Source organism: Prinia subflava, chromosome 2, assembly GCF_021018805.1.
Source record: "Prinia subflava isolate CZ2003 ecotype Zambia chromosome 2, Cam_Psub_1.2, whole genome shotgun sequence".
NCBI classification, from domain to species: Eukaryota; Metazoa; Chordata; class Aves; order Passeriformes; family Cisticolidae; genus Prinia; species Prinia subflava.
Genome location: NC_086248.1, coordinates 32,744,707 through 32,772,317, shown reverse-complemented (window position 1 = coordinate 32,772,317; position 27,611 = coordinate 32,744,707). Strand labels below are relative to the sequence as shown.

General features: G+C 41.0%; 1 protein-coding gene across 2 annotated transcripts in view; it reads right to left on the bottom strand.

Moving 5' to 3' along the window:
- SH3BGRL2 (SH3 domain binding glutamate rich protein like 2) overlaps window positions 1-26,847 on the bottom strand; it is a 38,647-nt gene extending 11,800 nt beyond the window's left edge. For both annotated transcript variants that reach the window (XM_063389525.1, XM_063389524.1), the window contains exons 1-2: window positions 25,948-26,847; window positions 5,394-5,579 (exon numbers count right to left, since the gene is read on the bottom strand). In XM_063389525.1, coding sequence (XP_063245595.1) covers window positions 5,394-5,579; window positions 25,948-26,832 — 1,071 coding nt within the window. In that variant the 5' untranslated portion in view covers window positions 26,833-26,847. The remainder of the gene's footprint in view (window positions 1-5,393; window positions 5,580-25,947) is intronic.
- Between the last annotated feature and the right edge of the window lie 764 nt (window positions 26,848-27,611).

Genomic DNA, 27,611 nt, shown 5'->3' with positions numbered 1-27,611 from the left:
TTTTAATAATTATATCATACTTGCTCATAAATTTTGCAGAATATCAGTGTAATAAATATAAAAATGAAAAATATATGTACAGTACTTTCTACTATGTCCTGTAAAAGTAACAATTCTAATTTAACACCAGTCCCTTTTAAGTTTTCTAAAATATATGAACACCCTACATTGTTATATTTAGGAAATAAAAGGTCTGCAAACATAGTTAAGTATCTCCAGAGATGTCTTTGACACCTATCATCTTTATGTGAAGGGACAGTTTACAAAATACTGCTGCTTCACTTTGAAACAGCTATTAATGAAGTTTATTTAGTCCAAATAAAAACTGTGCTCCACAGAATTGTACTCTCTCTACTACAGGGTAAATAGCAGCACTATAATAAGTTACTGAAATGAGTCCTGACTTCTCTGAGGAAGATAAAATTCTTGGACTATTTTATTTTTACATGGTTGCTGAGCTTCTGTTTTTTAAGCCTTGACACTGGGCAAGCTGGCTACTCTACACTCTGCCTCTGGTACCACATTTCCCTTTAAAAAGTACCTATTACACAGAACTAAGGCTCTTTTCCTCAGGACACAGAAAAGCAATGGAGAAGTGGATGGCAAAAGTATAGGCATAATCTGAAATCATAACTAGCCCTTGTGAATGATCTGAACAGAATCTTCCCAACATGGAGAAGAACTCTTGGGCAGGAGTTGATTTCCAACACCAGCTCTGCCTTCTATATTCCTCTCTTGAGACAGGGCCTTAATCAGGAAGATAAACACCACATGTCACTGGCCTCAAGTCACAGTCAGCCTAGGGTTTGTGGATGCCTGTGAGCCAAAAACTGCTCCAATACAATTGCAAAAGGTAATTAAGAACAATTTCACACAGAGCTTAAATTTGCCATACACGAAACTCTACTTCTGATGGCAAAAATAGTTAGTCAAGAAAGTTTTAGCATCATCAACCATTAACAATTGTTACATGATCTCTGAGCAATTCACATTAACTTTTATCTAGCAAAATTATCCCTCTTCTAAAAGCAGACCTGGACTAAAAAAAAGTTAAGTGAACCAAATAAGATATCTCCAAGGGTATAGAGAATCAAATGTAGACTTGCTGGATAACAAATTAGCCTCACAACTCCTCTAGCTCCTGAAGTGAACATACTACAGCAGGCATGCTAAGGTGAACTCTGCCACACTGTCTGAGGAGCTAGGGGTTCAAGCTCTCTGTACCTGTAGGCACAAGAATAATAAAAAAGTCCCCAAAGACAGGCCAGGGCAGAAAATCTGAGGTGGCCTCTAGCCAGTTTTGTTAAATTCTCTTCTTTCTTTTATCAGTGAGCAGTTACTTATTTGTAATGTGACACGTATAAAAAAGGAAGAAAAAGAAACATGTATGCATGCACCTTTTCATAACCTTAAAAAAAACCCAGAACAGAATGATACATAACAGTGCAAAGAAATCAGGGCTAAAATAATTGTCTGTGCACTGAATAGTTTCCCAAGAACACTGCACCTCTTCCAGCAACCTATTTTCCTTCTTTTTTGTCTATATGCCTTTGCTGTTTTGTTGGAGTTCACATCCATACACTACATTTCCGGGAAGGACAATAAATATCACATATTTCTGTCTCTACTGCTGCCCACTAGGCATTCTATCAGGACTTACCATAATACTCTAAACCATAGAAACAGCTTCAAAGGGAAAAGATGAAAAAAAAAAAAAAAAAGGAAGAGTCAGCCTGCTATGTAAATATTTTCCCTTTGGCTCAAATTCCCACCTGGAGACAGATTTCCTTTTAATTTTGGTTGGCCTAAATTTCAGGCAATTCCCCTTCAGTGGCAGATTTCTGCATATAAAACTGTCACTGTTCAAAGTGCTAACTTGCAGCTTCACAAGATTAGAGTTTCACTGGGAAGTGGATATTTCCAGGCTTCTGAAAGATCCAGGAATCACTTCTAGTCTAAGAAGAGTTGTATACTCAGCCGTGGAGAACTCAAGAAGAGGCAGGCGTGAGGCATAGGCCTAATTTGAGATGTTCAGTTTTCCAGCATTCCTGGCTTTCTGCTTAAATATCTGGGCTCCTGCAGGGCACTGCTGCCTGGGTAGAGAACCTTGTAAAAGGATGTTATGTAAATACTCACACACCCAAAGCCATGTTCCTGAAGAACATGGAAACAAGGAACAGGCAGACCAGGCTGCCAGAGCTGAAATGCCTGCAGTGGACCTGGATGGGGAATGTAAGGGCAAGCTGACCAGAGCTCAGTGGGCCCTTGGACACACCAGGACACCTAGGAGGAGATGCAATGTAGAGACAGGCTCATGATCAAGGGGTGGACCTGAGCACTGAAGTCACTGAACAGGTTATCCATGAATGTGAAACATGTACCACAATCAAGCAAATCAGGTGGGTAAACCCTTCTGCTGTCGAGAACAGTGGCTGGGAAAGTATAGGATCATTTTCTTGGGAGAACATAATCCACAATTTGAGTTGCATTTCATAGCTGTAGGTCAAAGCACTATAGCAGGAGCCATTAAATCTAACTGAAGATGTGCTCTGGAAGGAACTGGGCAAGACAAAACTGACTCCAGAGCCCAACAACACAACACAACCTACCAGATCCTATTAAGGCTCTACCCCAAATTAACCCTGCTTTGCTATTTGCACTTTATGCAAAGTGCATGAGTTTTCTCCAGAAACATGCACTAGACACTAACATCTCCTCACTCTTACAGAGCACTAACTAGAGCAAGATAACTGTACTAATTTCAGATTTACACTACTGCACATTTGAAAAGTGGGATCACGTGTCTCATTTGTCTGAAAAGTAGACTCTCTTCTCACACACAATGTTATAGCAATGTCACTAAGATGAAACAACAGATTGTGAAGTCATGAAAATATGTCAATTGTCATATTGTTGGTGCTGTAACATAGCACTTGATTATCAGTCAAATTATTTGTGCTTTCATGTGCTTGCAGCTCTTATCTTGTTCACAGGAAATAAAAATTGTTTTTGCCAAGTTCATTATTTCAAAATCTCTTAGCATAACTTGTTACTGAAAAATGGGGAGTGCATCTCAGAAGACTGAGAAAAGGAGAAGACAGATTAATGATTAATGATTGTATCTGCAATTACATCAACTCAGAAAAACCACAAGGTCGTGCTCACGCTTCAAAACATGGAGTTTGTCTTGTGGTACCAGCAGAATCCTTCCCTCTGTGGTACAAGACACTCTGTGAACCAGTAAACATTGATCATCTTTTAGTACCTTTCTCCCCACCTACATGAACTGCCAGATGTTCAAATGGTTGACACAAATTAATTTAGGTACTTACTGAAACCATTAAAGACAAACTTCCTCTAGCCAGCAGTTACATCCTGAAAAGTGATTATTTCAAATGGTGATACCCTAGCCAGGAAAATCTAGTCTTAGATAAACCTATTGTGCACATTGCTGAGGTTTTTTACTAAAAGAATGTAGTGAGAAAAAATACCCCAAAATCATTAATGCTAATACTAACACAGAAAAACCACCATAGCTATGAATATAACATTAAGTCACGGACATCATATGCTTGTGAACTTCTATTGAAGTAACATGACCAAAACAAAAAAGTGCACCTATTTTGCTTGGCCCCCATACCTTTAGAGGTACAGCAATGGAGCAGTTTGTATCACAAAGAAGAGTGAACTGTCAGCAACAATGCATAAGCCTGAATGAGTATGTATAGAAAGTTTCCTGATAAGACTGTAGAATGCAGAAAAACAGACAGAGTTTTTTAATACAGAAAACTGGATTAAAAATTGTCCAGACACAAATCAGAAATGATAAGCTACAAATTTCACTAATTCTACTGACAGAAAACACAGTATTTTTTCAGTTTAAGGTACTTAATAGAGATTATGCTTTAGTTATTTATGTCAAGATAAACACATGAAAACACTAACTGTGGAAATGACAGAGAGAGACAAGATTTGCAAGGTTTTCTGACTTTTATCTAATTGTAGTGTTTTACCCCATTTTCCAGCACTGACCTCCTTTGCCTTCTGCATGATATTTTATCTCCACTCTATTACCTAAGAACTTCATTAACTAATGCAGTAGGTTAACTCATGACTGTTGGAGATCCTGCACATCCTTTCTCCTTCATCCTAGAAAATATAGTTTCTTTCAAAGCATGTCTGCTCTTTAAAGATGTTCATGCAGACAGTGAAGTGTAGTAATAAGATTAAGTCTGCTCAACCAAAATGGCTATCAGCTCAGCAGACAGATTAATGAGATCATCTCACATGTTGCATGACATCTTCTGCCTTGCTAATTCCAAACAGCAACTTCTAGGACTAGGTTAAAACATTCTATAAAGGCAATCTGAAAGGATAAGAAACAACAGCTTAAAATGTTGTATTTCCGAGGCAAACTAAAATCACACAGAACAATGCAGAGGTTGTTATTTGTAAATGAGGGGCTGATCCATAAGTGAGGGTAATAATCCCTTCCACGTCCCAGATACATTTCTTTGATTGACTTACCTTACCTGGAAGTAAGAAGATAAGAGTTATACTGCTGAGGTAAACAAGTAAGGCAAATACAAAGCACATGGGAAGGATGTTAAATACTTCACCTCGAGAAACAGTTAGCTGCTGCATCATACCAAATCTCTTTGTTGCAGAGGATCCTAAATCACTTTTAATATGCTTCCTGCATTAAACTAACAATTGCACTGCAGTCACCAGGCTCTCATCAGACCTGAGCAGCACAGTTGAATCTGGCAGGGACTGAGTCAGAACCACTTTGGATGTACGTATCAAAGGCTACTGCTTCAGCTTGCACGGGTGGATGGAGAAGCTTACAGCAAAAAAACAGCCCACCCATCAACCTGTTGTCAGATTTACAGCAAATAGTGTTCATTTATCCTAAACACTCTGATTGCATAAAGACACTCTGAGATTAAATGAAATTTACACAGTGACAGCAGCAGAGAAGGAGCTTAATTACAATAACAATAAAACTCAATCTAGCCAGTGTTCTGATTTACTGTGCCAAAGACAGACTTTCTACTGATTTTTGTGCTTGGACTAGACCCAAGCAGCAAGAATATCACAAATTCCCAGCTTACAGTGGTCTCACCTGGCACTTTACCATCAACAGGTTGTACATGAAGCTTGTGACATTTCTGGTTTTTACATTCCTGGAGGGAATCCCCTAGACAGCCCTAGGATTTACAGAAGAATGACCTGAATTTTCCCTGTATGATCATTACCTGATCCTATTGCCCCATTAATTCAGATTCTAGTAGAGAAAGCTCAACAGCAAGTCCCATGTTTAAATGCTTAGTGTACAATATATGAATATTGTACTAATATATTGTCCACTGAGAACCATAACAGCTACTTACCCCACAGTACCGATCGTCACTGAATATCTGTGGTGGCAGTGGATTGCCTTGTGCAGGCTGCCTGTCCTCAGGAATATTTTTATACATCCATTGTCTCTTCTCCTCTGACATAGTGATATCCACTTCTTCGAACTCTATGCGATTGGCCTCTAGAAACCTCACCACATCCTGCTGCCTCTTCTTTATCTAGATGGAAGAAGGAAAATTAAAAAACCTAAAGTCAGCAAGTCCTCCGCAACACAGACATGCTCACAAATATGAGAACTTTCCTCCTCTCCTATCCCACTTTCATAGGATGGGAAGTCACAAACTCAGAAAGACAAAGGAGAGAATGTTTTTTTTCAGTTGTAAGTTCACAAAATTTAAGAACTGCTGTTTCTTTACATGTTGGCAAAGGTTATACTTCTTCACCTCAACTGTCTAAGGCTGTCTGTTTAATTCAGCTTTGGTAATTTCCAGCCTTCACCCTCTAAAGATATTTTTAAAAGCAAACTGTAATGACCTCTTCAGAAATAGAAGTTAAAAGAGGCAGTTGGTTTTCAAAGACATGAGGGGCTACATTTTTAAAGTACACAGGCACCTAAAAATGCAAGATAAATAACCTGGCAAGTCCCAGAAGAATTTACTCCTAAAAGTAAATGAGATTCATTGAGATGAACATGTTAGTACATCTGAAAAAAATCCACCCCAGCTACACACATTTTTGTTTTTCTAGACACCTACACATTTTTTAAAATGCAGCTCAACAGTTTCCTGAGCAAGGTTTGTTGAATATTTAGCTAAGAGTGTCTGTCAGTATAATACACATGCCTGAAAGTAAGCGTGATGTCATCTCTTGAAAATGAAATTTTTTGCAAAAAAAGAAAAAGAATGAGGTTTGTATTAAATGTATGGGGTTTCTGCCCCTCAAAGAGAGTATCATCTTTATACAAAGAGGCAGAACACTGGCAGGTTTTATTTCATTGTAGTTAAGATTGGTTGGACTTAATGATCTCAGAGGTCTTTTCCAACCTTTACAAGTGCATAATATTAAGATCAGCCCTTAAGAGCTAGCTGGGCTTCAAGAAGATATACTCAGGTAAAGACAACCACTGCCTCAAAAAGGACTTTACATCAAGACACCAACCTTTGAAATGAAAGCCTGTGTACTTTTTGCATCAACCTAATGGAATCAATACTTTCAGAAAGGAACTATAAATTATGTGCCATATTTTTTACAGCTATCATCACAGTGTTATTTGAAAAAAAAATCAGCTTTAAAAATTTTACAGTATTCCTGGAGTGTCATATCCATGCGGTTGCTGGCTGGCATAAAGCCCAGGTGAATGAATCATGCCTGTGGGTATCATATGACCTAGATACTCTTTGGAAATCAGAGGATTTTCAAAATGCATGTGCTAGTTGCTCCTGTCACACAACCGACTCTATCTAAATGCATCACAAAAATACGTAATTTTGAAAGCAATCCTGATGGAATTCTTATTTCCTTGAAATAAGGTAGCCATCTCAAGAGACTACAAATACAAAGCTTTGAAACAATTACTGTCTTTCTTAAGAAGTGGACTGCACAGTAAATTTGTGCATGGTGTCTTATTCTTTTTCCTTTATTTGCACACACTGGTACAGTTTTTTAGGCATATGTGAAAGAATGACTTTTTTATAGAGAAGGCAGCTTCTAAACTTGCATGCAAGTAATACATTATCTACAACAGCAAATTACTGCATCATCATCACTGCAGCTACCACAGGCAACACACCCTTTACCACATCCCTAAAAATTCAAAGTGTAGAAGTGAAAGACAAAAACATTTTCCTCTGTCGTTCAACAAAAAAAGAAGCTGCAAAAGAACACAAAAGGGACAGATTGAGATAGCCTTAATGCAAGTATTAAATATGTGGTTAAACAGAAAGGAGATGTCTAAAATGATATGTGAGAGAGGTAATTTCCTTACAGTGAAGTGCTGCTAAAACTCACATGCAAAGCCCTCCTGCACTGGTCAGAGCAATGAGCAAACTCCAGAGTGGCCGGGTCAGCCCTCTGGCCCCAAGGCCAATTGGCATCCTCTGACCAAAGCTATTACACCAGCAGCCTCTCCAAGCTGCTGCTTGCAAACTGCTCACTGGGGATGATCCCTGGCATGCTGTAACATCTAAATCATGGCCATGGGCTGCTTGTGAGACTCTAAGTTAGCCTTGGCCGAGGCTGACTGTGCCAGCAACCATTCTTCAAACAGTTCCAGACTACAGCTCCATTCTCAGGGCCAGGACACACACCAGGACAGGTGTATCCACCAGGACCATTTTTCATCTGCAGTCTCCCAGCAGCCTCTAAACTGAGCAATTTAGATCTAGTCAGATCCCTATTATTTTACAGTTCACACCATTAGAATTCTCCCATGAGCACAAACTTCCTAATGCCTCATTTTATTTTTATAAAACTAATTAAGATGCTGAAGTGAAGTAAATTGGGGTTTTTGGTTTTTTCAGCCATAAGCCTTACAATTCTCCACATGACATCTGTATGAGTTATCAGCTGTGGATGTAACAGCTGCATAAACCTAAACAAAATAGCCTGAAAATTTCAAGCCAAAAAACCAGCATTTTCTCCTCCCCAATTTATTCGATTCAGGCCTATAAACTGAAACAAGAGCATTAGTTGTATTTAAAATCCCATTAAATTACGCCTTGTTGTTTAAGATGGATGCTCAGAGCATCTGTCACAACAGAAGCCAGCTGATTACTCCCCAGGAACACCACAGGACCTTTGTCTCTGTCCACAACTGGATCTGTGCCGCAGAAGTGCGTCAGCCTCCCAGTCCTGCCCGCCGCTCTCATCTGTGCTCACCCGGGGCCCCAAAAGCTCCCCCGTTTGGGAAACACGGAGCAAAGGCACCACGGCACAAGGAGCAGAGTCAGTCCTCACTTCCTTCTTACCCTGTCCTGTCAAGAGCCCAGTGGAGAAAAATACATCCTCACTTGACAAACTATGGAGGTGGATAACCCTCTTTGTAAAGTATCTTGCTGCTTCCAAGGTTTCTCGAGTCTGATGCAACTGAAAGGAACCAGAAAAAAATAATCCCCATTGTCAGAGGTACCGTGTTCAGAAAAACTTGGTTTGTGGCTATTCATACACCTCTTTGGGAAAGCCTTTGTAGTCTTACATGACAGACTGCTTCAGCATCAACATATTTTGGGTAAAAACAGACACTTCAAAATACACCTTCAAAACATATATCCACTATGAAGTTCCAGAGGAAAGTCTTTATGTAATATGATCCTAATCTATCTTTAAATGCAGTGAGAAAACTCTGATGGAGTTAATGCTCTGCTTTTATAGTCCAATGTTTGCCTCCCCTATTTTTGGCAGGGTAATTCTTTCCTGAACATCATTTATCTGGGTTTGGTTTTATTGTTAATCTGTATTTCTATTCACAAAACTAAGACAGGAAAAAGTCCCCAGAGACAACTCAATTTTATCCTTGTATTCAGAGCTGGTATCTTTATTAGGATTAAAAAGCAGCAAAAATAGGATGTCCATTGTGATACATAAAACTGCTAAAATGAGCTAATCACTTAATCAGTAACCCAATTTATAAAGGAAGTCTATTGTAGCTAAAGTATTCTGTCTTTCTGTCCTAGTTGTCATTTCTTTATACTGATTTGCAACAGGTAACAGGAGGATATGTTTTCAGACTGCTTTGGAGAAATATTTTGAAGACATACTCAGGCCAGTCCAGGTGGGACCACTGGGATTATCTGTTCTAACTTTCAGCACCCCTGAATTAATTCCTATGAGCAAAGGGTTTTTTCAGACTTTTTTTCCCCTCTAAGCTCCATTCCTGAACTGATAATAACAGAGGATTGGTCTTTGCAAATTGTTCCCACAATTAACTGACTGTCTTTACTTGAAATATTTGCTTGCTTCTGTTCAGAATTCACCTCACATCAGCCACCTCACTTTTCACCTCTTTGCCCAGACTAAAAACTGTTCTGTTCTAAGATTTCTGTTTCCCACACAACTCATATCAGATCTCTCAGCTAAACTGAACAGTGATCTCCAGTAGCAAGAGAAATCCTATCGCTCATTTACTAGTAGAATGAGAAAATGCAGATGTTACCATTATAAACCATGTCCAGGTTGGAGCAGAAGTTTAGAAAAATCAGATTACATCCTCTATCCAAAGTTCCCTGGAAGCTTCTCATCACTTCCAACAAGTGACAGTTTCCCTCTTTTTCACCCTGTCTATGCTTCCTGAACCTGTTTTCAGAAGTTCTCCTGTCCTAGAAAGGCTTCCTTACTGACAGCTGCTGAACCAGGGGAGCTTAGCCTGTGGTCTCTTCATTACTAAAAGTCAGCTGCATTTCATACTATTTCTATACTATTTTAACCAAGTTATTCAATACCTTGAAAAAATCTCAGTAGCCCAGGATTTATCTAACTCAGACAGGATAAACAAATATTAATTCTACTCTACTATATGCAAGATGACTCAAGTTGCAATATCAATAGGAACTGTGCCACGATTAAAGAAAACTTCTCTGCCTTTTATCATTAGCCCAGTTAATATAAATGGGACAAAGCAGACACATTCTCACTTTCAAATTTCTTCATGGTGTCAATAGGAGGAACGTTGCTGAGCGTCTGGTGCTCAAAGTGGAAGGTTGGTCCCCTGCTGTAGACTCTACCCCCCAGCTTCTGGAGATAAGGTACTCCCTGGGCTTCTGTCCTCCTGCCTGCAAGTGGAGGGAATGACAGCAGGGACCACTCTGTGCATTGGCTGGTGACTGAGATGTGCAGCACTGACTGTCCTACAGTCTGGTCCTCTTTGAATTGAAGGAACTGAAAGCCTAGCCTGAACTCTCCACTCATTCCAGACAGATCCCAAGAACAAATAGGCATCTTCCCAACACAAAATCCCACCCCCAAAAACATTCAGACTACATGTGGTGAATGAGAACAAAGCGTTATGAGGTTACCTTCTAAGATGATTTGTCAGACCACAAGCACATTTTAGAAGCCTGACGTTAAAAAAAAAAAAATTGAATGCATGTCTAAGTTCAACTCAAATACCTATTTCACAGCCTGGCACACCTGTGCCTCTAAAGATGAAGATGGTCCTGCTAATTTTCTTCCTTCTTTTTTAATTTGGTTACTCTTTCCACACTGCCCTCACTCCAGAAATGTATCAGCCACGTTATCCACCCACTGACTCAGCCAAAAACTGAATGTATTGCATTTGGCAGGGGCACCTTTATGGTGCAGTTGGATGATACAACTCAGCAGATCTCACTGCTGGCTGTCACTGAGATGACACAATGTTCCTCCCTCCTGCCAAGTAGCTCCTGCAGCTTTCCTCACACAAGCATAATGCAGGAACCAGGGGAACAAGGGAAGGAGCATCAATAATGCCAGCGCCACAATCTCATCAGTTTATATCAGGAACAAAACTGCATCCTAAGAAAATGGCTCAGCAGAGGCTAAAGCATGACCAGCTACAGGTATTTGAAATATGAACTGCATAAGCAGCATTTGTGTTACATAAACACAAGCTCAACTCACTCCTACGACTGAAAATATTGTATGTGAGCCTCTGCCTTTACAAGTCATGCAAACATAACCAAAGGGACTGCTGCAGTGTGAAATGCAGATGTAATATAGCTACTGCAGAGGATTACTTACCTTCACTTCTCACACAGATGTGGCTTAACATATACTCACAAATAAGGAGATACTATAACAAACAGATACAAGCCCTAAAGGAACAGAATTTTAAACTGTGTTAACACATTCTCTTCTTACGTTTCCACTATGTGTCTGCGCTCATAAAGAAGCAATAAAAAACTATCCCATTCATTCACAAGCTTGAAATGCAAATCCTCATGGTCCTGTTACATTTGAGACCAGTAGTGTCAGAGATTTTCTGCCAAATTTCTCTTTTCTTTGCTTGACTTAGGAAAAGAGAGCATAACTGACCCCTGGCAAATTTTATTGCAGTGAAATAGGAGCACTGAGACAGAACTTTACAAAGGTTGATATGATTAATTCATTGTTCTTGGCACAGGAAAACACAACTCAGCTATGTACATACGAATAAAGGATGAGAAGCTGTGATGAAGAGAAGAAGAAAGTTTTAAAATAAAAATAAACCAAAAATCAGCATTGCGTAACTGTTTCTTAAAGTGAGTGGCTCTCCACCGTATACCTCATTGCATCTGACAGAAGTAAAACACTGTCTGCTCCTAACAGGCCTCCAAATAGCTAAAAGCACCTGAATGCTTCATCCCCAAAAAAAGAAATGTTTCAATATCCTAAAAACTAACCACAGAACTTTTCAACCTGAAGAAACAGAACAGTGTGAACAGTGGCCACATGCAGCCAGCACTGCCCTGGTCTCCTGCTAGCAGCAGCCTTCTGCTTGCACACAGAGACATAATTAAGGACACACTATATGAAACACTATTAAACTGGGAGGGCAATCTGTTCAGCTTTATGCAAAATCAGTCTGCAGGTCTCTGGGAGCTGCTGAGATACTGCTTAGCCAAGGACTCTGCACACCTTTGCCTCTCAGCAGTGTTTGTATGGTAACTTTGAAAAGCATCCAGTATTTAAGAAATGCAATTATAATTTGAGACAGGTTTGGTTTTTAAGAGATTCTTAATCACAAGCAGTCAGCAAAGGAAAACATTTTCTATAAAGCTACAAAGACAGTTAAACTGCTCCATGTCCAATGCCTGCTAGCCTCATATTTTCCTAGCCAGATGCTGCACTCTGATAAATGAATTTAAATCTATTTCTGTGTGCATGTATATCTATCACAAGGTGAGAGGAAAAGTGTATTATTTAAGGCAGTTTGTCTGAAATCACTGCTCTCTGTGCAAGTAACAGATTAACATTCTGAAATACAAGGGATTCTTTAGCAAATATAAATACAAATATCACTGCTAAAAACAAGACATGATGGGAGTTTGCTCACGAGTTTACCAGGTATGGTTTCAATAAGCACAAAGGGAAAAGGAGAGACAAAAATGGAAGAAACAGAAAAAGAAGGAAGACCAAGAAAGCAAAAAGAAAACATTCTACAAAAAAATCACCTAGCGACAGTGCCACGCAGAGTGCCTTTGAGATGTGTGCAGCTGAAAAAGCCTCTGAAGTCATCCCTGAGTTTACTTCTTTTCAATTCTTCTGTATTTTGGGAAACAAGACTTGCCACCGGTGTACACAAATAAAGTAAGTGATTCTATCATTATCTTCTTGCAGTAGAAACAATTTGTTCTTACAGTGTTGAAAATCCATTTACACCGGAGTCTCTGATGGATTGCAGGAAAATGGATGCTATGAACCCCAAATTTTGGCTCATTGCTTCCTCATCAAAAGAATAAGAATGCTATTGATGCTGGATCTACCTTCCAATTAATAGTGTGATTTTTTATTGCTACTGCATCAATGTGAAACTAAAAAAATACAGCATTGCTGTGGAAATAAAAAACGGCTAAAACAAAGTAAAGTTTGTCGACTGCACAGCAGGAATTGAACCAGAACCTGGAAGTCTCACTGAGGGTACAGGCAGCTCCAAATTAGTGAGACAGACTAAGAGCCAAAGGACTCCCTGCAGACTGAGTAACATAGCCAGAAGATTCCCTGCCCAGCCTGGCAAGCAGCAGGTGACTGCTAGATTAAAGGTCAGGATGCAAAGCTGGTTGTTCCAGTAGGGGAGCTTGCAAAGCCCGCTGCCAGATTAGATTATAACCTACAGGAAGAATCTGTGGAATTACATTACCCTGAAAACAATTCTATTTGATAAAATGCATGCTTGAAATGCTTTTGCTACAGATACAGGACCTTTCCTAGTCATAGCTATTTTCTTGTGAGGACACTGGGAAAGCACGTTGGTTCTTCACCTCTAACTAAAACAGAGGGCACATTACCAGAGCTTGCCCATAACTTCATCTGATTTAAAAATGTTTCAGACAACAGTGAGCTAAAAAAGTCAAAATTATTAGAATTATGTGCTAGGACCTTTCTCTTCCTTTTAAACAAAGTTGAGGAACTTGGTGGCTAGCACCAGAGACAGGAGAAACTTTGACCAGCTTGGAAGATCTCAGGGATTCATAAAACATATCCTCCACTATGAAGAACTTCTCCAGATGGAACCATCCTGCAGGGCTAGACTATTGCTTCACAAGGCTAACAATTCAAACCTTAGCTGGCAGCTAACTTCTTTCAAGATAGATGTTTTTGTTTGCAATTTACCATATGTTTCAGTAGTTCAAGAGAGTGGTTAAAAAGGAAGTGTTATTTTCATGCATTTTTCCAGCAGAAACCTGTTAAAGATGCCAGAGAATAATTTAAATCTCCTGCTTGGCATTCTACATTTAACTCCTCCTCCTACTACTCCCTTTTGTCAAAGTGGCATATTTATAGCAAGTATTTTGCATCACGAAAGAAACCCTTTCAACAAGCAGCATATATTCTTCATTTTCAAAAGACATACACATAAATACAAGTATGATAACTGCAATCCTTATCATTTCAACTACTTTTCAGTACCTACCAACTAAATGCAAGTTGTTCTCTGATCTTCATGCATGCATATTACATGCATATTACATTTATTCATGTTTATTTCTTCTGATTTCTCCAGGTTATTTGATTCTGAGGAATATCCTTTGCTCCCCAGCAAAGTTCCAGTTCGGGAAGGTAGATGAGAACTGTCAAGTCTATACTACTGGAAATTCAGTCCCACATAGATGAACAGAAAGTTGATCTTCCAGTCTCACAGCTGTGCAGAGTAAGCAGAGGAGGGGATAGTTTGCACATGGGAGTCCAAAACTGCTACAGCCAAAAATCTACAGGGATTTAGAGGTGTTGCTTTGTTGTGTGCATCAGTTTGCTAGGTAGAATTATGATTTTGGGAAGTAAAACATGATTAATCTATTTTGTTTCCATATTTTCCTAAAACATTAAATATTTGATAATTGATTAAATTTCACTGAAACAACAACAAAGAGAGCAGCTTTATAAGCAGGTTTTGGAAAGTAAGCAAATGCTCTGATACTCAGCAGTGTGCCCTGGCAGCCAAGAGGGCAACCCACATCCTTGGGTTCACCAAGCTCAACATCACTGGCTGATGCAGAGGGTGATGATCCCACTGCATTCTGCCTTGCTGCTGCCTCACCTCCAGTACCGTGAGCAGTTCTGGGCCCCACAGTTTAGGAACAATGTGAAGGTTCTTGGATGTATCCAGAGGAAAGCAACATAGCTGCCGGTGGTGGAGTTGGAAGGAATGCCCTGTAAGGAGCACCTGAGGGCCCTGGGCTTGTCTAGTGTGGAGAAAGGGAGGCTAGGGGCCACTTCATGATTCCCTACAGTTTGCTGAGGAGGGGAAGTGGAATGGGAGGTGCTGATCTCTTCTCCCTAGTATCCAGTGGTGGCATATGTAATACCTTTGTCAGGGGATGTTCAGACTTGTCATAAGGAAGCTTTTCTTCACAGGCAGTCAAACACTGGCACAGGCTTCCTAGGTTGTTGTTGTTTAAGACACATTTAGACAATGCCATTAATAACATGCTTTAATTAACTTCTGCTGAGCCCTGATGTAGTCAAGCAGTGGGATTACATGATCATTGTAAGTTACTTCCATCTGAAATATTCCATTCTACTCTAAATTCTGTGAAGAAAAATAAAAGTTTAAAAACCAAAAAATCCCCCTAACAAGAGATTCACACACATTTCCTATTATGTGACATGTTTACCACCTGAACTTTTAAGATGAAAACACAGAATTAACTTTTTTTTGTGATGAGATGAGTCAGCAGAACACAGAAAGTGTTTGAACTAGTTCTTTGTATTTATCAGTCACATTGTTTTGTCACAATGAATAAAGCATTCCCAGCTGTATTTTCTATATTTATTGCAAATGAGATATAAAAGAAAAATTTCAGCACTAAAAAAAGTAGGTCATGTTTCTTTCTTCTCATTAGCTTTAAGCAGCAAAACCCAGTGGCGTAGGAGTATTTATCTATCAGAATGGATAAAAACACCTAGCAGTCCAGGAGATGTAACAAGCAATTAGCTTTGCTCCATCTGGGTGGGGTCCTAGTTCTGTCAGCTCAAGATATGAGTTCTTCTGGCCATCTCCTGCCACAACCATGAGCTGCACCCTCTATATTCTGTCACTCAGGGCCCATAGCCCCACACTCAGGTACACCCAGCTGTGGCTGCAGCTGCTTCTGAAACAAGAGCTAGTGGATGCAGAAGGTGGATCCATAAGATGCCACATGCAGCAGTCTCCTGACAGCAAGGCAGAGGATTTAAGGCACATTAAGGCAAGACTGAGGACTGTAGAACTTGTCTAGCCCAGCAGTGGCATGCTGGGTTTAATGCAGAATCCTGCTCCCACATAAACACAAGGTCCCAGCCATATTATTCCCACACAAGTACTAACCCTCCTCCATGAATCTGGGGAAATGATAAGTCCCCTTGACCACCTGGAAAAAACACCTAACCTTTCCTTAAGCAGGACTATGCTTGCATTTACTTGTTTTCTCACCTGAAAGGAGCAGTGATACCATGATTCCAACATGCTCCCAAAAACTTCAAACACAATTTGTGAAATAAAGTTGTAGATGCTTTCGCTATTTTCTCCTGACAGTTACTATCCACACAGCACAGATGTGTCATTCTGCCAACTACAGATATACACACCCCTGACAATGCACTTTAAAATAACAGCAGTAACAGCCGTGCAAGTCATCCAGAATTCGTTTTGCTAAGTTTTTGCAGATATTTACAGGTTTTCTCAGCACTATATGAAACTGCAACAGAAAAATGCACTTGTGGCTTGAGACAAATGTCATATTTCAGATAAAATTGGACTATATTACTGCAACATTTTCTCATGTTTTTCTAAGGCTAGGAGGATGGATTTTCTAAATTGGGGCTGACTGCCACTGCTATTATTCAGATCAGTAACAAAATTATCTTTGACTCAGCTGAGCAGAACAAGGTTTCTAACCTTATTAATAAATGTCAACATCATTTCTCTCTCAACAAACGCAACTATTATCTGTGTAGCTTGTGTGTTTTTGCAGCTCTGTATCTGTAAATTCTCTTGTCTTTTATACTTCTACAGAGCCATTTCTTAGTGACAAGGTGCATCCCCAAACACAGCAGCCATCTGATTATTACCCCATAAACTGCAGACACATCTCCTGTAAGGTCAACAGGAGTCACCTCCACAGAGCCAAAGGTATTGCTGAATGCCACGCTGCACAAACACACTGACTTTCAGACTTCCCTTGGGCCTCACGCTGGGAACCTTGACTAGAAAACAGACCTTGCTGCAGGCAATGCAGTTTGATTGAGCAGGAAGGGACTGCTTGCACATCAGGGCCTTCATAGCAGCTATCTTCTTTGATCAAAGACTAGTTTTGTATCTCTTTTCTAACTAATTTTAGCTTCCTAGCTGGTTCCTACTGAAGAATGTGATGCTATCTACATCCTTCAAATGCCACTCCTGTCTCTGTTTCTACATAAACCTATCAGATCAGTCAATTAGAGATGTTTCAGAAAGACTATCTGACCTTAGGAGATGCAGATGCAGATCAAAGGTTTGATGCATACTTGAATTGCATTTCTTTAGATTGGACAGGGATGATAATTTCACTAAGCCTGCAGCAATTTAATGACAGGTTTCAGTTGCTGATGCTCTGTTGTTCATGAGATCAAAGGAAACCTCCTTTCAAATGAAGGCACACAAAAATTCACTTGATTTTCTCTGAAAAACACAGATTAAGAACCCAGTCTTTAATTGATTCGTAATGTTGTTATTAAATTGTTCCAAATAATCACTCATAAATGCTTTAATAGCACTGATAATACCCAATATCATCCTCTGCAGCATATGAAAACACCAGGAAACAAAACAAACTTGTGAAAGCTTTACTAGAATTGCCACTGTTAAATTCTGATGGATTTTTTTTGCGTCACTTTCTCTTGATTCAAGTGGGACCTATGCAGTGAGTTCAGAGGACCTGTGCTACACAGACTGGTGAAAAGAACCACAAAACCTGTATCTCCCAACATATGAAGGTAAACAATATTCTGCCCTTTTTTAACAACAGCATAAAAATCCAAAAGCCAATGCAAAAGGATATTAGCATGTGTGAATGGAACATACCCAATCATGGTTTTATTTGCATTTAATATGAAGTACAAGTTCATGGTTTTAGGCCTCTTCTCACAAACAAAAGCTCTGAGGATAACCTTGCTGGCAGAGTTTGCAGCAGAACAATCCCATGAAATGGGACACCCAGAAAGCCACAAAGTGTGGCTGTTCAGGGCACAGGCAGAAGCTTGCCCTAAGTTATCACTGCCCCTGTGACAGTGGCACAACTGGACACGGCCTGGTGCTGCCGACACTCCATTCCATGGGCCACTGTATCACCCACCCACCCACCCGAGCACCCACAAAGGCAAATGCTCACAGCTGTGATGGAGCAGCCCAGAATACTGCCAGGTTCAGTCCTGGAGCTCTGCTACACGCAGTGGAGCAACTCTGAAGTTATCAGCATTAAGCTCTTCAAATGCCCCTGCCATGCCTGGCAGATAAAAATCTTTGCAACATTGTTCACCTTAATCCTAGGCAGGAAGGGCACTATTTTATTCCACTGTATGTTCCCATTAGCCAGCACAATCATATTGGTGGGTATCTTACGTTGGTATAACAATGGTTATATAATGATTGTTTCAAACAACTCATTAGCTGAAGTAAGGTACATAAATAAAGCTTTTAAGTACAGGCCAGACACATGGAATAACATAGCATAATAGAGACAGGTGAGCAAGCACCAGGATTTCAGCACTCTAGCTTACACTGAAGATAGACATCCACAGCTGCAATAAAGGAGCAAGCATTTTTGACATGGCCCCAACAGGTGCTGACATATCTTGAGCATCCTAAGGCACCAGGACTTTATTTCTTTTCTGGGAATGCTAAAATCAGTGGTTTATTTTTACTGAGGGATAATTAGCATCTATCAGTGATTCAAAGGTTCAAGTATGTATACATAAACATATGTATCTCCATATCCACATATATATATGGATATTTGTACCACTCCATATATATGTGTGCATGCAAAAGCACATATCTACACATGCATATTCAAACAAAATGCAAGCTGATGCATATGCAAATGTCACTCCCAGGCATTAACTTCCGCAAATTTATTCCTTGTAGTAAAATGACAAACACCTTGTGTTTTCCCATTTTGTCTTAGTAGGAATGATGCAGATTATAAAGGGACAGAACAGCAAAACCAACAATAACAAATCCTGGAACTCTTAACTAAGAAGACAAGGTCTGTCCCACCCAAGGCAGATGGGCAGCAACAGAAGGACATACTGCCACTGGTTATTCACTTGACTCCCTGAACAACCTGCATCTCCTAGGAACTTCTCTTCAGAAATCGGCTAGCCAGACACTTATCCCCTTTTCTTTGTACCAAATTCAATTACAGGGAAGTACTATATTAAATCTGGACTAAGTAAGCTTGTTTACTGATGTAAATAAAATTGGTTTTTCCTTCCTCCACTAATGAAATAGAAATTACTTGTTTTGAGTAGATTCCTCATCACTGTAGCTCTTATGACCACAAAAGAACCCACATGCTCTAGAGTCAGCCTCTTCAGAACTGTGATAAATATCTTACAGTAAAGTAGCACACCTGAATGGAAGGACTGTCACAGCTTTGAACTGAAGAATTAAAAGATTTCACCCCAAGATACTTCATAGATGGAGGTTTACAGCCTACATAAGACAAGAAAGGAAGTTTTGTGTCTGTGTTCTCTTGCAATAAGACAAACTATGTTAAATGAATTGCCTGTACAATGTTTGTATCTCAGTCACTGCTTCTGCTTGGTCACCAACAACTTTGAGTCATTCCTTGAAAGATCAGGTCACCCTTTGCTCATCTACATGAGACACACTGAAATGTGATGTTTTCAGAAATGACAGGCAACAGTGACTTAGGTCTCTGAACTGAATCCATCTGCCCATCCAATGGGTGCCAACTCAACAACACACCAACCCCAGGAGAGAAGATTATGGAAACAGTATCTTGGTTACTGAGGAATTCAGAAGCTCTTCCCAGTTTGGCAGCTATCTGCAAACCAATTTCATTGACAGTCACAGATAAGAAACATCACCACTGCCTCTACATTTCCCCTCACCTTGCCAAGGAAGAAAATTTGCCAACTTAAGGGACTCGTGAAATGTTAACTATCTTCTGTAAAACTTACTAAAAAAATTAAGCTGTTAAAAAATACTGACATACTTGAGCACAGTCATGCTTTTTTGGATACAGTAGATTTCTACTAGGAATAGATTCCATAGAGTAGTGCGTTTCTGTGCTCATTACTCTTCTTAGCAAGTTTCCACACTGTAAGGAAAACAAAGATTGCAGCATTTCCTTTTGGACAGACTCCCTGAGGGAGCCAACACTTGAGGCTGCAGGTGGGGACACTGTTGCCTTTAGAGTACTTGCTAGTAAAGAGATACACACTGGGTTACCAGCTCAGTGACAATTCTCTATCTCCAAGTTGCACTCAGATTGATAAACACAAAAGTGATACTGATTTTATACAATGAAGAACTTCTTTAAATGCTATTTTTCCACAATTTCTGAACATTCCTAAGTAATTTGTACTAATAAACAGCATGCAAGTTAGCTTTTACTTCAATGTCCTTTTTCATTTATTACAATCAAATTCAGTGCATTCCCTGGCACTATGACCAGAGTAAGGAAAAAGAATTTCTAGACTTTAACAATATGGGTGGAAGATTAAGGAGAACAGGTCACCATCAGTGAAGTATGTCCATTTGGGGACTTGCACATTGATACTGCTGTACTCCAAAGAAAAAAAAAGGAGGAAAAGTCTTCATAACCTCAATCAGAACAATACCTCCTTTGAAGTTTTATTACAGCTAATTGTAATCAAAGGTTGGTAACCAACTTCTGCACATGACACTGGGTAGTCCAAAGCATGCTCTTTAAAGTAGCGTTATTTGTGACATGATCCATCTGCCAAGAAGAAATGTAAATATTTGGAAAGCACTCGAGCATACAAGAATGGTGCAACAGTTAGGTACTAAATACCATACACAAATTCAACCTGCATCCTTGTGACTAGAGCTCACACTCAGCTCCCTCCTAAACACATTCCTTAAGCAATCTGAACTGCTGTTCACAAGCTCACAGTTCTCTCCATCACAAGGCAGGTGAATGGAACTAGAGTTTAGACTTATTTGGAATACAGACCTGAAACCTAGATGCACAGTGAGTTCTTAAGATGAAAACCAGCTAAAGCCTTCAACATTGACCTCCCTGCCTCATGGAATTCACAGTCCATGAGTGAAGCTCTCAGGCTCTCTCTGACACAGCCCTGCAAAATAGGACTGACAAAAGCCAGCAAAGATGAATATGACTCACCTGACCCGAAAATAAGAAACCTGAGGAAGAATGAAGGAAATAATTTCGTTTCTTAAAGGGACTAGATCTGCAAAGTCCCCAGATCTCTCCTATGCACCTAATATAATTACTAATGGCCAAGATGTGGATACACGTGATGTGTCCAGTGACTGAGCAAGGATCCAGCTTTTTTCTTCCAGTATCCAGTGCTCTGTAGGTGCACAGCCAAAAGCACCACCACCTTGAACACATGAAGTGACACAGTATGATGTTCATGTGAGATTCATTAATCAGCTTTGAGGCTCCAATCCAAGAGGTATATCCTCAACATGCTGACAGATGTAGACAATAGTGTGCTAAAGCACTTAAAATACTGTTATTTCCCATGTAAATATTGCAGGATGTCTTGCAACTGTAAAGATTATTGTCTTATTTCTGAAAAGCTAGCTTACCTGCTGCTCTGATCTGATTTTATGAAATTCAAATATTAAAAAATCATAATATTTATAATTTACAAAGCTTATTATTTTTTTAGTGGAACTTACATAAATCACATGCAACAAGTTGTAAATCCCTCCAGATGACCACCATAACTAACACGGCTTTCTCAAAAGGCACTTGTATCACTCGACCAAATCACTTTCAGTTTTGACTGTTGTGTTTCTGGTGTGCAGAGAGGCAAACAAAAAAAAAAAGAAGATGGTGGATATTCTAGAGGTGACATATTTTAAGTTAACTTATTTCACAACTCCAACAAGAAGCACAATCTTTCTGAGAAGTGCTAGGAGAAACGTTGAGTTACAATGACTTTTTACAAACAAGGGTGGAGTTGAAATTCATCATCCATCGGAAACCAGCTTAGCCTTAAGAATGCTAGCACTGTATTTGTCTCCATTAGATTACCCAACAACACGTGAACGAAACAAACATGACTATAATTATTCTGACGTTCCAATGTTTTATAATGTGATTTAAAGTCATTCCGGGAAACAAAAAATCCAACTCATTTGACCTCCATAATACGCTTAATCAAGAGGAGAGATTTAGTCTCAGAAAACTAATATTTGCTATAGAAACAATTTAACTATAACTGCACCTATCTTATCAAGCTTCCTAGTAAAAAATCCATAATCCTCTTCAGTTACAAGAGTCAAAGTCCAAGTTTGGTCATTTAAAAAAGTCTGTTTTTTTCAGGTTGTTGCTGTTCCTCCCCAAACTCTCCTGTCCTCCCAAACATGTTCTCCTGAAGAATGTGGCTGATCAGCATTTATCTTTGTGCACTAAAAAGAATTCATTTCAGTGACCTGTTTTTCTCATCTTGTGAACATACAAAAATTACAATGGGAAAGTGTTTCACATATCTCACTAGTCAGAGTAGATTGTACCTGCTGTGCCATATTTCACTAATTCCCCTATATGATCTGTTCAGCTCAAGAGATGAAGCTTTGATAAATTAATACCACAAAGGAGCAAGTACAAGTGAGGCAGCTGTTTAAGGGTTGTCCATTATTAAACATATCTTCGACGATATTCCCCTTACCTGATCTTCAGCCCTCTAAGTGCAAGATTGAAGTCTTCTCTGGTTCAGCATTTCTAGATAACTGCAGGAATTCCAAACTTAAAGTTACTTAGCTCGTACTACCAGCTTCCTGACAAAGGCAAAGCTGCTTTAAAACACTGAAAACCATTTAACTATGAGCCCATACGTACGTAGTACAGTAGCACAAGTGTAAATTTTTATTGATAGACTGGAGAAAGTGAAACAGACAAAATTACACTCACCTTGGAATGATTTGGTGAAAAACACGGGCATAAACTATTTACTGAAAACAGTGAAACACTGCTGAGGGAGAAAAGTATAGGCTACTTTTAAAGTAACGTTTGTCTTAGGCACAAAAGAACATTGATTGTCCTTATCAGGGAGGAGTAGCAAAGCCTGCCTCCCCAGCCCTACAAAGAAGTGCTTGGAATTCGAGACACAGCTTACCAACACAAGTAGAAATTCAGGTCAGAAAGAGCAGGAGACAGTGAGGCTTGTAGAAACATGCCTGTCTGCCTATTGAGAGGCTTTGCACTGCGATTCAATTGAACCTGCCTAATGCATGCTTAACACAACACGACGTGATTTAAAAATGTACCCGTACCTCCCTCCTCCCTTCCCACAAGAAGGTCGCAGAAACTTCTCTACAGCGTCCCTACAGGCTAAACCCACTGTCCATATGGCCTAAACATTGAAGATCAATGTTTCCACTCAAGCAAAAACCACATTTTGGGATCTGTGAGTTATTTTAAGTTCATGGAGCATTTATAGTCACTAGTTTTATTAAACAAACAATGCAGTTACAACAATTAACCTCTCGGGGGTCTGAGAACTTTCAGATGTGTGGAAGATGCTGCAGGGAGAACTCTAAAACCAAGTGAAGGGAAAATTCACATTATTCTTGGCTCCTTCTCATTCGCTTCGATTACTTCCATTTCTCATTCATTGGAATGACCCTCAAAATATTTTATGCACCAGACTCTTTGAATTATGTGTGACAATTACATATCTTTATCTTCTTCAGCACAAAACAAATTACACCAAGTATCAATATCAATAAATACTCTAGTAGTTCCCAGACACAGTTATCTTTATGCAAACTAAACCTTTTTCTGAGTATACAATCAGTGTATTTCTCAGGAATGTTTCAGCCAAATGCCTATCATTTGACCTGGGTATTCTGAAGATTTCAAAAGGATTCATACACAAAGAGTTTAGCTCATTATATTTGCCAAAACAAAAGCTTACTCTAGAGACTGCATGAGCTTTCCATTTTAAAATAAAGAGTAATTTAACAAAGTATGTCTAGAGAGACTGGAAAAATAATTATGCCACAATGACACCACCTTTTTTTGTCAGTCAGTATTGCATATAGAAGTTTCTGGTCAATTACAGCAGGTCAGATACTAATTTGAGAAATCATCACTATCAGTGTAATAATTCATTCTTACAAACAGCTAGCCTACAATTTGACTCTAGCTAACTTCCAGGTAGAAATTAAATCATGTATTCTGATACCATTTTTAGCAGAAGACAGAGTAGGATCAATATGGGATACTCCTTTTTCTCAATGGTGAAATAATTCTGTCTCATGAGTTGCACAGGATCCCAAAACATAACTGATGTAGTGCTGAAGGCCAGAGGAGATGACTATTGTATGGCTCAGACTTTTTCTTTCCTTTCATTATTGTTCAGTTCTAGAAGGATGATAATAAGTTTAAAATTTCCCTTAAAACTGTTTAGAGACATGAAATACAGTAACCACCCTCTTCTCCAGATGCAGATTCCCACATAACTAGCTAATAATAGTGTTATCTTCATCATTTTCCTCCATCCTTAGCCTGGATCTAAAGACACCCCCTGCAAAGCCTACAGAAAAAAGAAAAGCCTCTGTGATGCAACACTGAGAACAGCAGTAACCTAGCTCATAATTAAAGTTCTTAAATGCTGTGATAACACAGATGAAAAAAACTGACAGGAAAGAGATGTCACAGCTCTGGCCTTTTATAACAGAACCTTCAATCACTGAATCATCTGTTCTGCTCTAGTTAGGCTGCACTCAGATGTATTGCTGACTAGATGAAGAAAGTTGACTATCACCAGCATGCAAACTGTTACCCATATCCTGTCATCTTTTTGTTGTCCAACCCAGAAAAAAAGTCAGCAAGAGAACTGACGTGCAACTTGAATTGCTCACCAAACTCAGATTTGTTTTGCTGGGTTAATAGATAGTTACGAGAGTTATATTGCTCTGCCAACTGCATCTGTACCTTGCAGGCAGACAGGGAAAGGAGAGAGCAGAATCAAAACCTCCTATCGGTAACCTCCTTGCAGACTGGAGATGGGGGTGAGTGAAGTACGTGGCCCTTTTCTACCCCTCCAGCAAAAAAACCCCACAAAACTATGTATATTGTTCAGCCGATGGGGCATGAAACAGAAACTAAAACCAGCAGTGCCACACTACCACAGCGTGAACCAACTGCCCATGCACGGAAGATGATGTTTCTCTTATGCATGCTTAATGGACATGGATTACAGAGTTCTGAAGATGCTGTGTTTACTCAGTTAGCTACTGAAATGGATAATTAGTTTTTATTAGCTGTAATGCAGCCACTAAGCATTCTAAACACTTCATGCCAAAACATATCAGAACACATACCTGTCATCATGTTACTGAACTGAAAACTAGATCCATACAATAAAAGGCTGAAGGAGCTGAATACATAATAAACCTTCAGACAGGAATGTGCTACGTCCTTCTGCAACACAGAAAGTGCTGCTGCCCTCACTGCTGAAGCATAAAGAATATCAATTATATCTAAATCCCATTGCTGTCCTTTTTTAAAGAATGAATCCAGTAGGACATTTACCCCCAGATTTCCGTAACAAAAAGTTATCATTTTATATGAAAATATGGAAATTCACAGGTCACACACATAATTAATTTAACGAGAGAATTATGTACAAGCTTCAATTAAACAGATAATGCAGTGATACACGCCAAAAGCGAGTCTGAGAAGAGCTGTACCTATTCCAGAGTATTTTTTAATGCAGAGAGGTGCTGTTGGCCTGTCCCGAGGCTCTCCTTGTATTTGTCCCCCCTGCCGTGGGTGGCAGGCACCGAGGCACCGCACCTGCCCGGCGGGATGGTCTCCCCCGCACCGCGGCGCTGATCGCCGCCCAAAAGGGAAAGTTTAGCCCCGCTTAACGACCTCTAAGACCCTTTAAACACACCCAAGGCTTGTCCCCTACACAGGTTTCGGGGTGCTTGGTTTGCCAAAGGCAATTTACGAACTAGTTAAGCTTCGCAGCCTTGCGGAGGAGAGTTGTCTTTCCCGCCCCCATGGCACACGCAACCGCGGCCAATTCAGCCCCGCGTCCCAAGGCAGCCCACGGCCGGCCCCGGGACAAGGCTCGGCGCCGAGGGCGGGCTGGGCAGCGCGGGCAGGACGAGCTGCCAGCCCCGCGCAGCCCCGGCCCCGCAGGCTGAGCCCGCGGCGGCCGCGCTCCTCTCCCTGCTCCCCGCCGCTGGCCCGCACTCACCGCCACCGAGCCCGAGGAGGAGGCGACGAAGACGCGGATCACCATCTTCGCCTCATGAGCCGCGGCGACAGGAGCGGTCGGGACGGGGCGAGGAGGCTGCGAGGAGCCGCTCCCCCGCACGGGACGGGGCCGGGGCCGCCCAGCTCCGCCCCGCCACCGCCCCCGAGCGCGGCCAGCGCCCGCAGCGCCCGCAGCACCCCCTGCCCTGCCCTGCCCCGCCCTGCCCCGCCCTGCCCTGCGAGCGCAGCCCCTCTCGGGCGAGGCGGGTCGGCTCCCGGCTGCCAGGAGGCAGCGATAGCGGCGAGAGGCGGGGGTGTGTGGGCGGCGCGCAGGGCCCGACGGGCGCTGTAGTCCTCCCCGGGCGGGGACAGCCGTAGCACGGAGCCGGGAAGGAGCCTGCCCGCCCCCAGCTGCCCGGGAAACAAACGGAGGCATGCGGCAGCGTGCCCGCCCCAGCTGCCGTGCCCCAGTGCCTGGGGCTGCCCGCTGCCACCGTGCAGAGGCTGAGAGGGGCTTGTGCCGCCCTCCGGGTGCGCTGCCCGCAGGTCGAGGTAAAACACGCCTGGAATTGCTCCCCCCGCTCCGGCTCGGGCTGCTCCTGGTCCTCCTACCCCATGCGGAGCCGCCAGCTCTGATCCGCTGGGTCCGGGTCTGGCCCCTTGGTCGGCGCTTACTGCGGCAAAGGGTGGGAAATGAGCCGTTCTGGACAGGCATTCCTGTCAAGGCAAGCAACAGCGACAACGCAGGAGAGGCAGGACACTGGGTGAGAGGGATGTCCCATGCCGAATATCCCAAAGGAGTTAAACAGCGCTGCCCAATTTCACTCCCTGGTATGGATGTACAGTTCCCAATACTGTCAGCTGTGGAACAGATGTTATTAATCATCGGGATAAGCAGATAACCCCAAATAACCCTTCATCGGTCAGCTCATCTGCAAGTGACCAAGGGCAAATTCAGTCCTCATCAGCTTTTGCGTCTATGAGGATGCAGCCTGCTTTTAAATAAGGTCAAGACCCGCACAGCTGACAACCTTATACAAGTTACTACAGTCGTAACCCTCTTCCTCTTACTCCCCTGCACGCAGCCAGATGGTTGCTCATTCCCTCTAAATTTCCCTTCACATCATTTCACCCCAACGATGAAGTGTGCTGCGTCATCCTCCTTCACACCTTTGCATTGCCGCTGCCCCCAGTGAATTTCCACTGTTCAGACTAAGCACAGACCTCGACTTGCTGCTAAATATATCCTCAAAGCTTGCTGTACATTTTAATATTGATTATTTTGAAATCCTGAATTTCTTGAGGAAGGTACCAAGCAAGAACTGTAAAACTCACAGTGCTCTCTTAGAGCTTCCTTTATCTTGTGGGAGTCATTAGAAAGCTTTCTACTGATTTCACTATCCTCTGGACTGGAGCTTAATATCAGGAATATAAAGTCCCGTAATGGGAATTCCAGTACCAATCTTGCAGAGATGTATGCACTACTTTGCTTTCATGAGAGTGCTTGTTGAAAGAAAAAAAAGAGTAAACTTTACTGGAGTGCACTTAGGTACAAAGGTTAAGATTTTCTGGCTTCAGTGCTCCTGTCTTCACTTGAGCATAACTTTTACTATGGGAACCACAAACTGGGGAACGACAAGTGTTTATTGTTTAATTGCTGCTGAA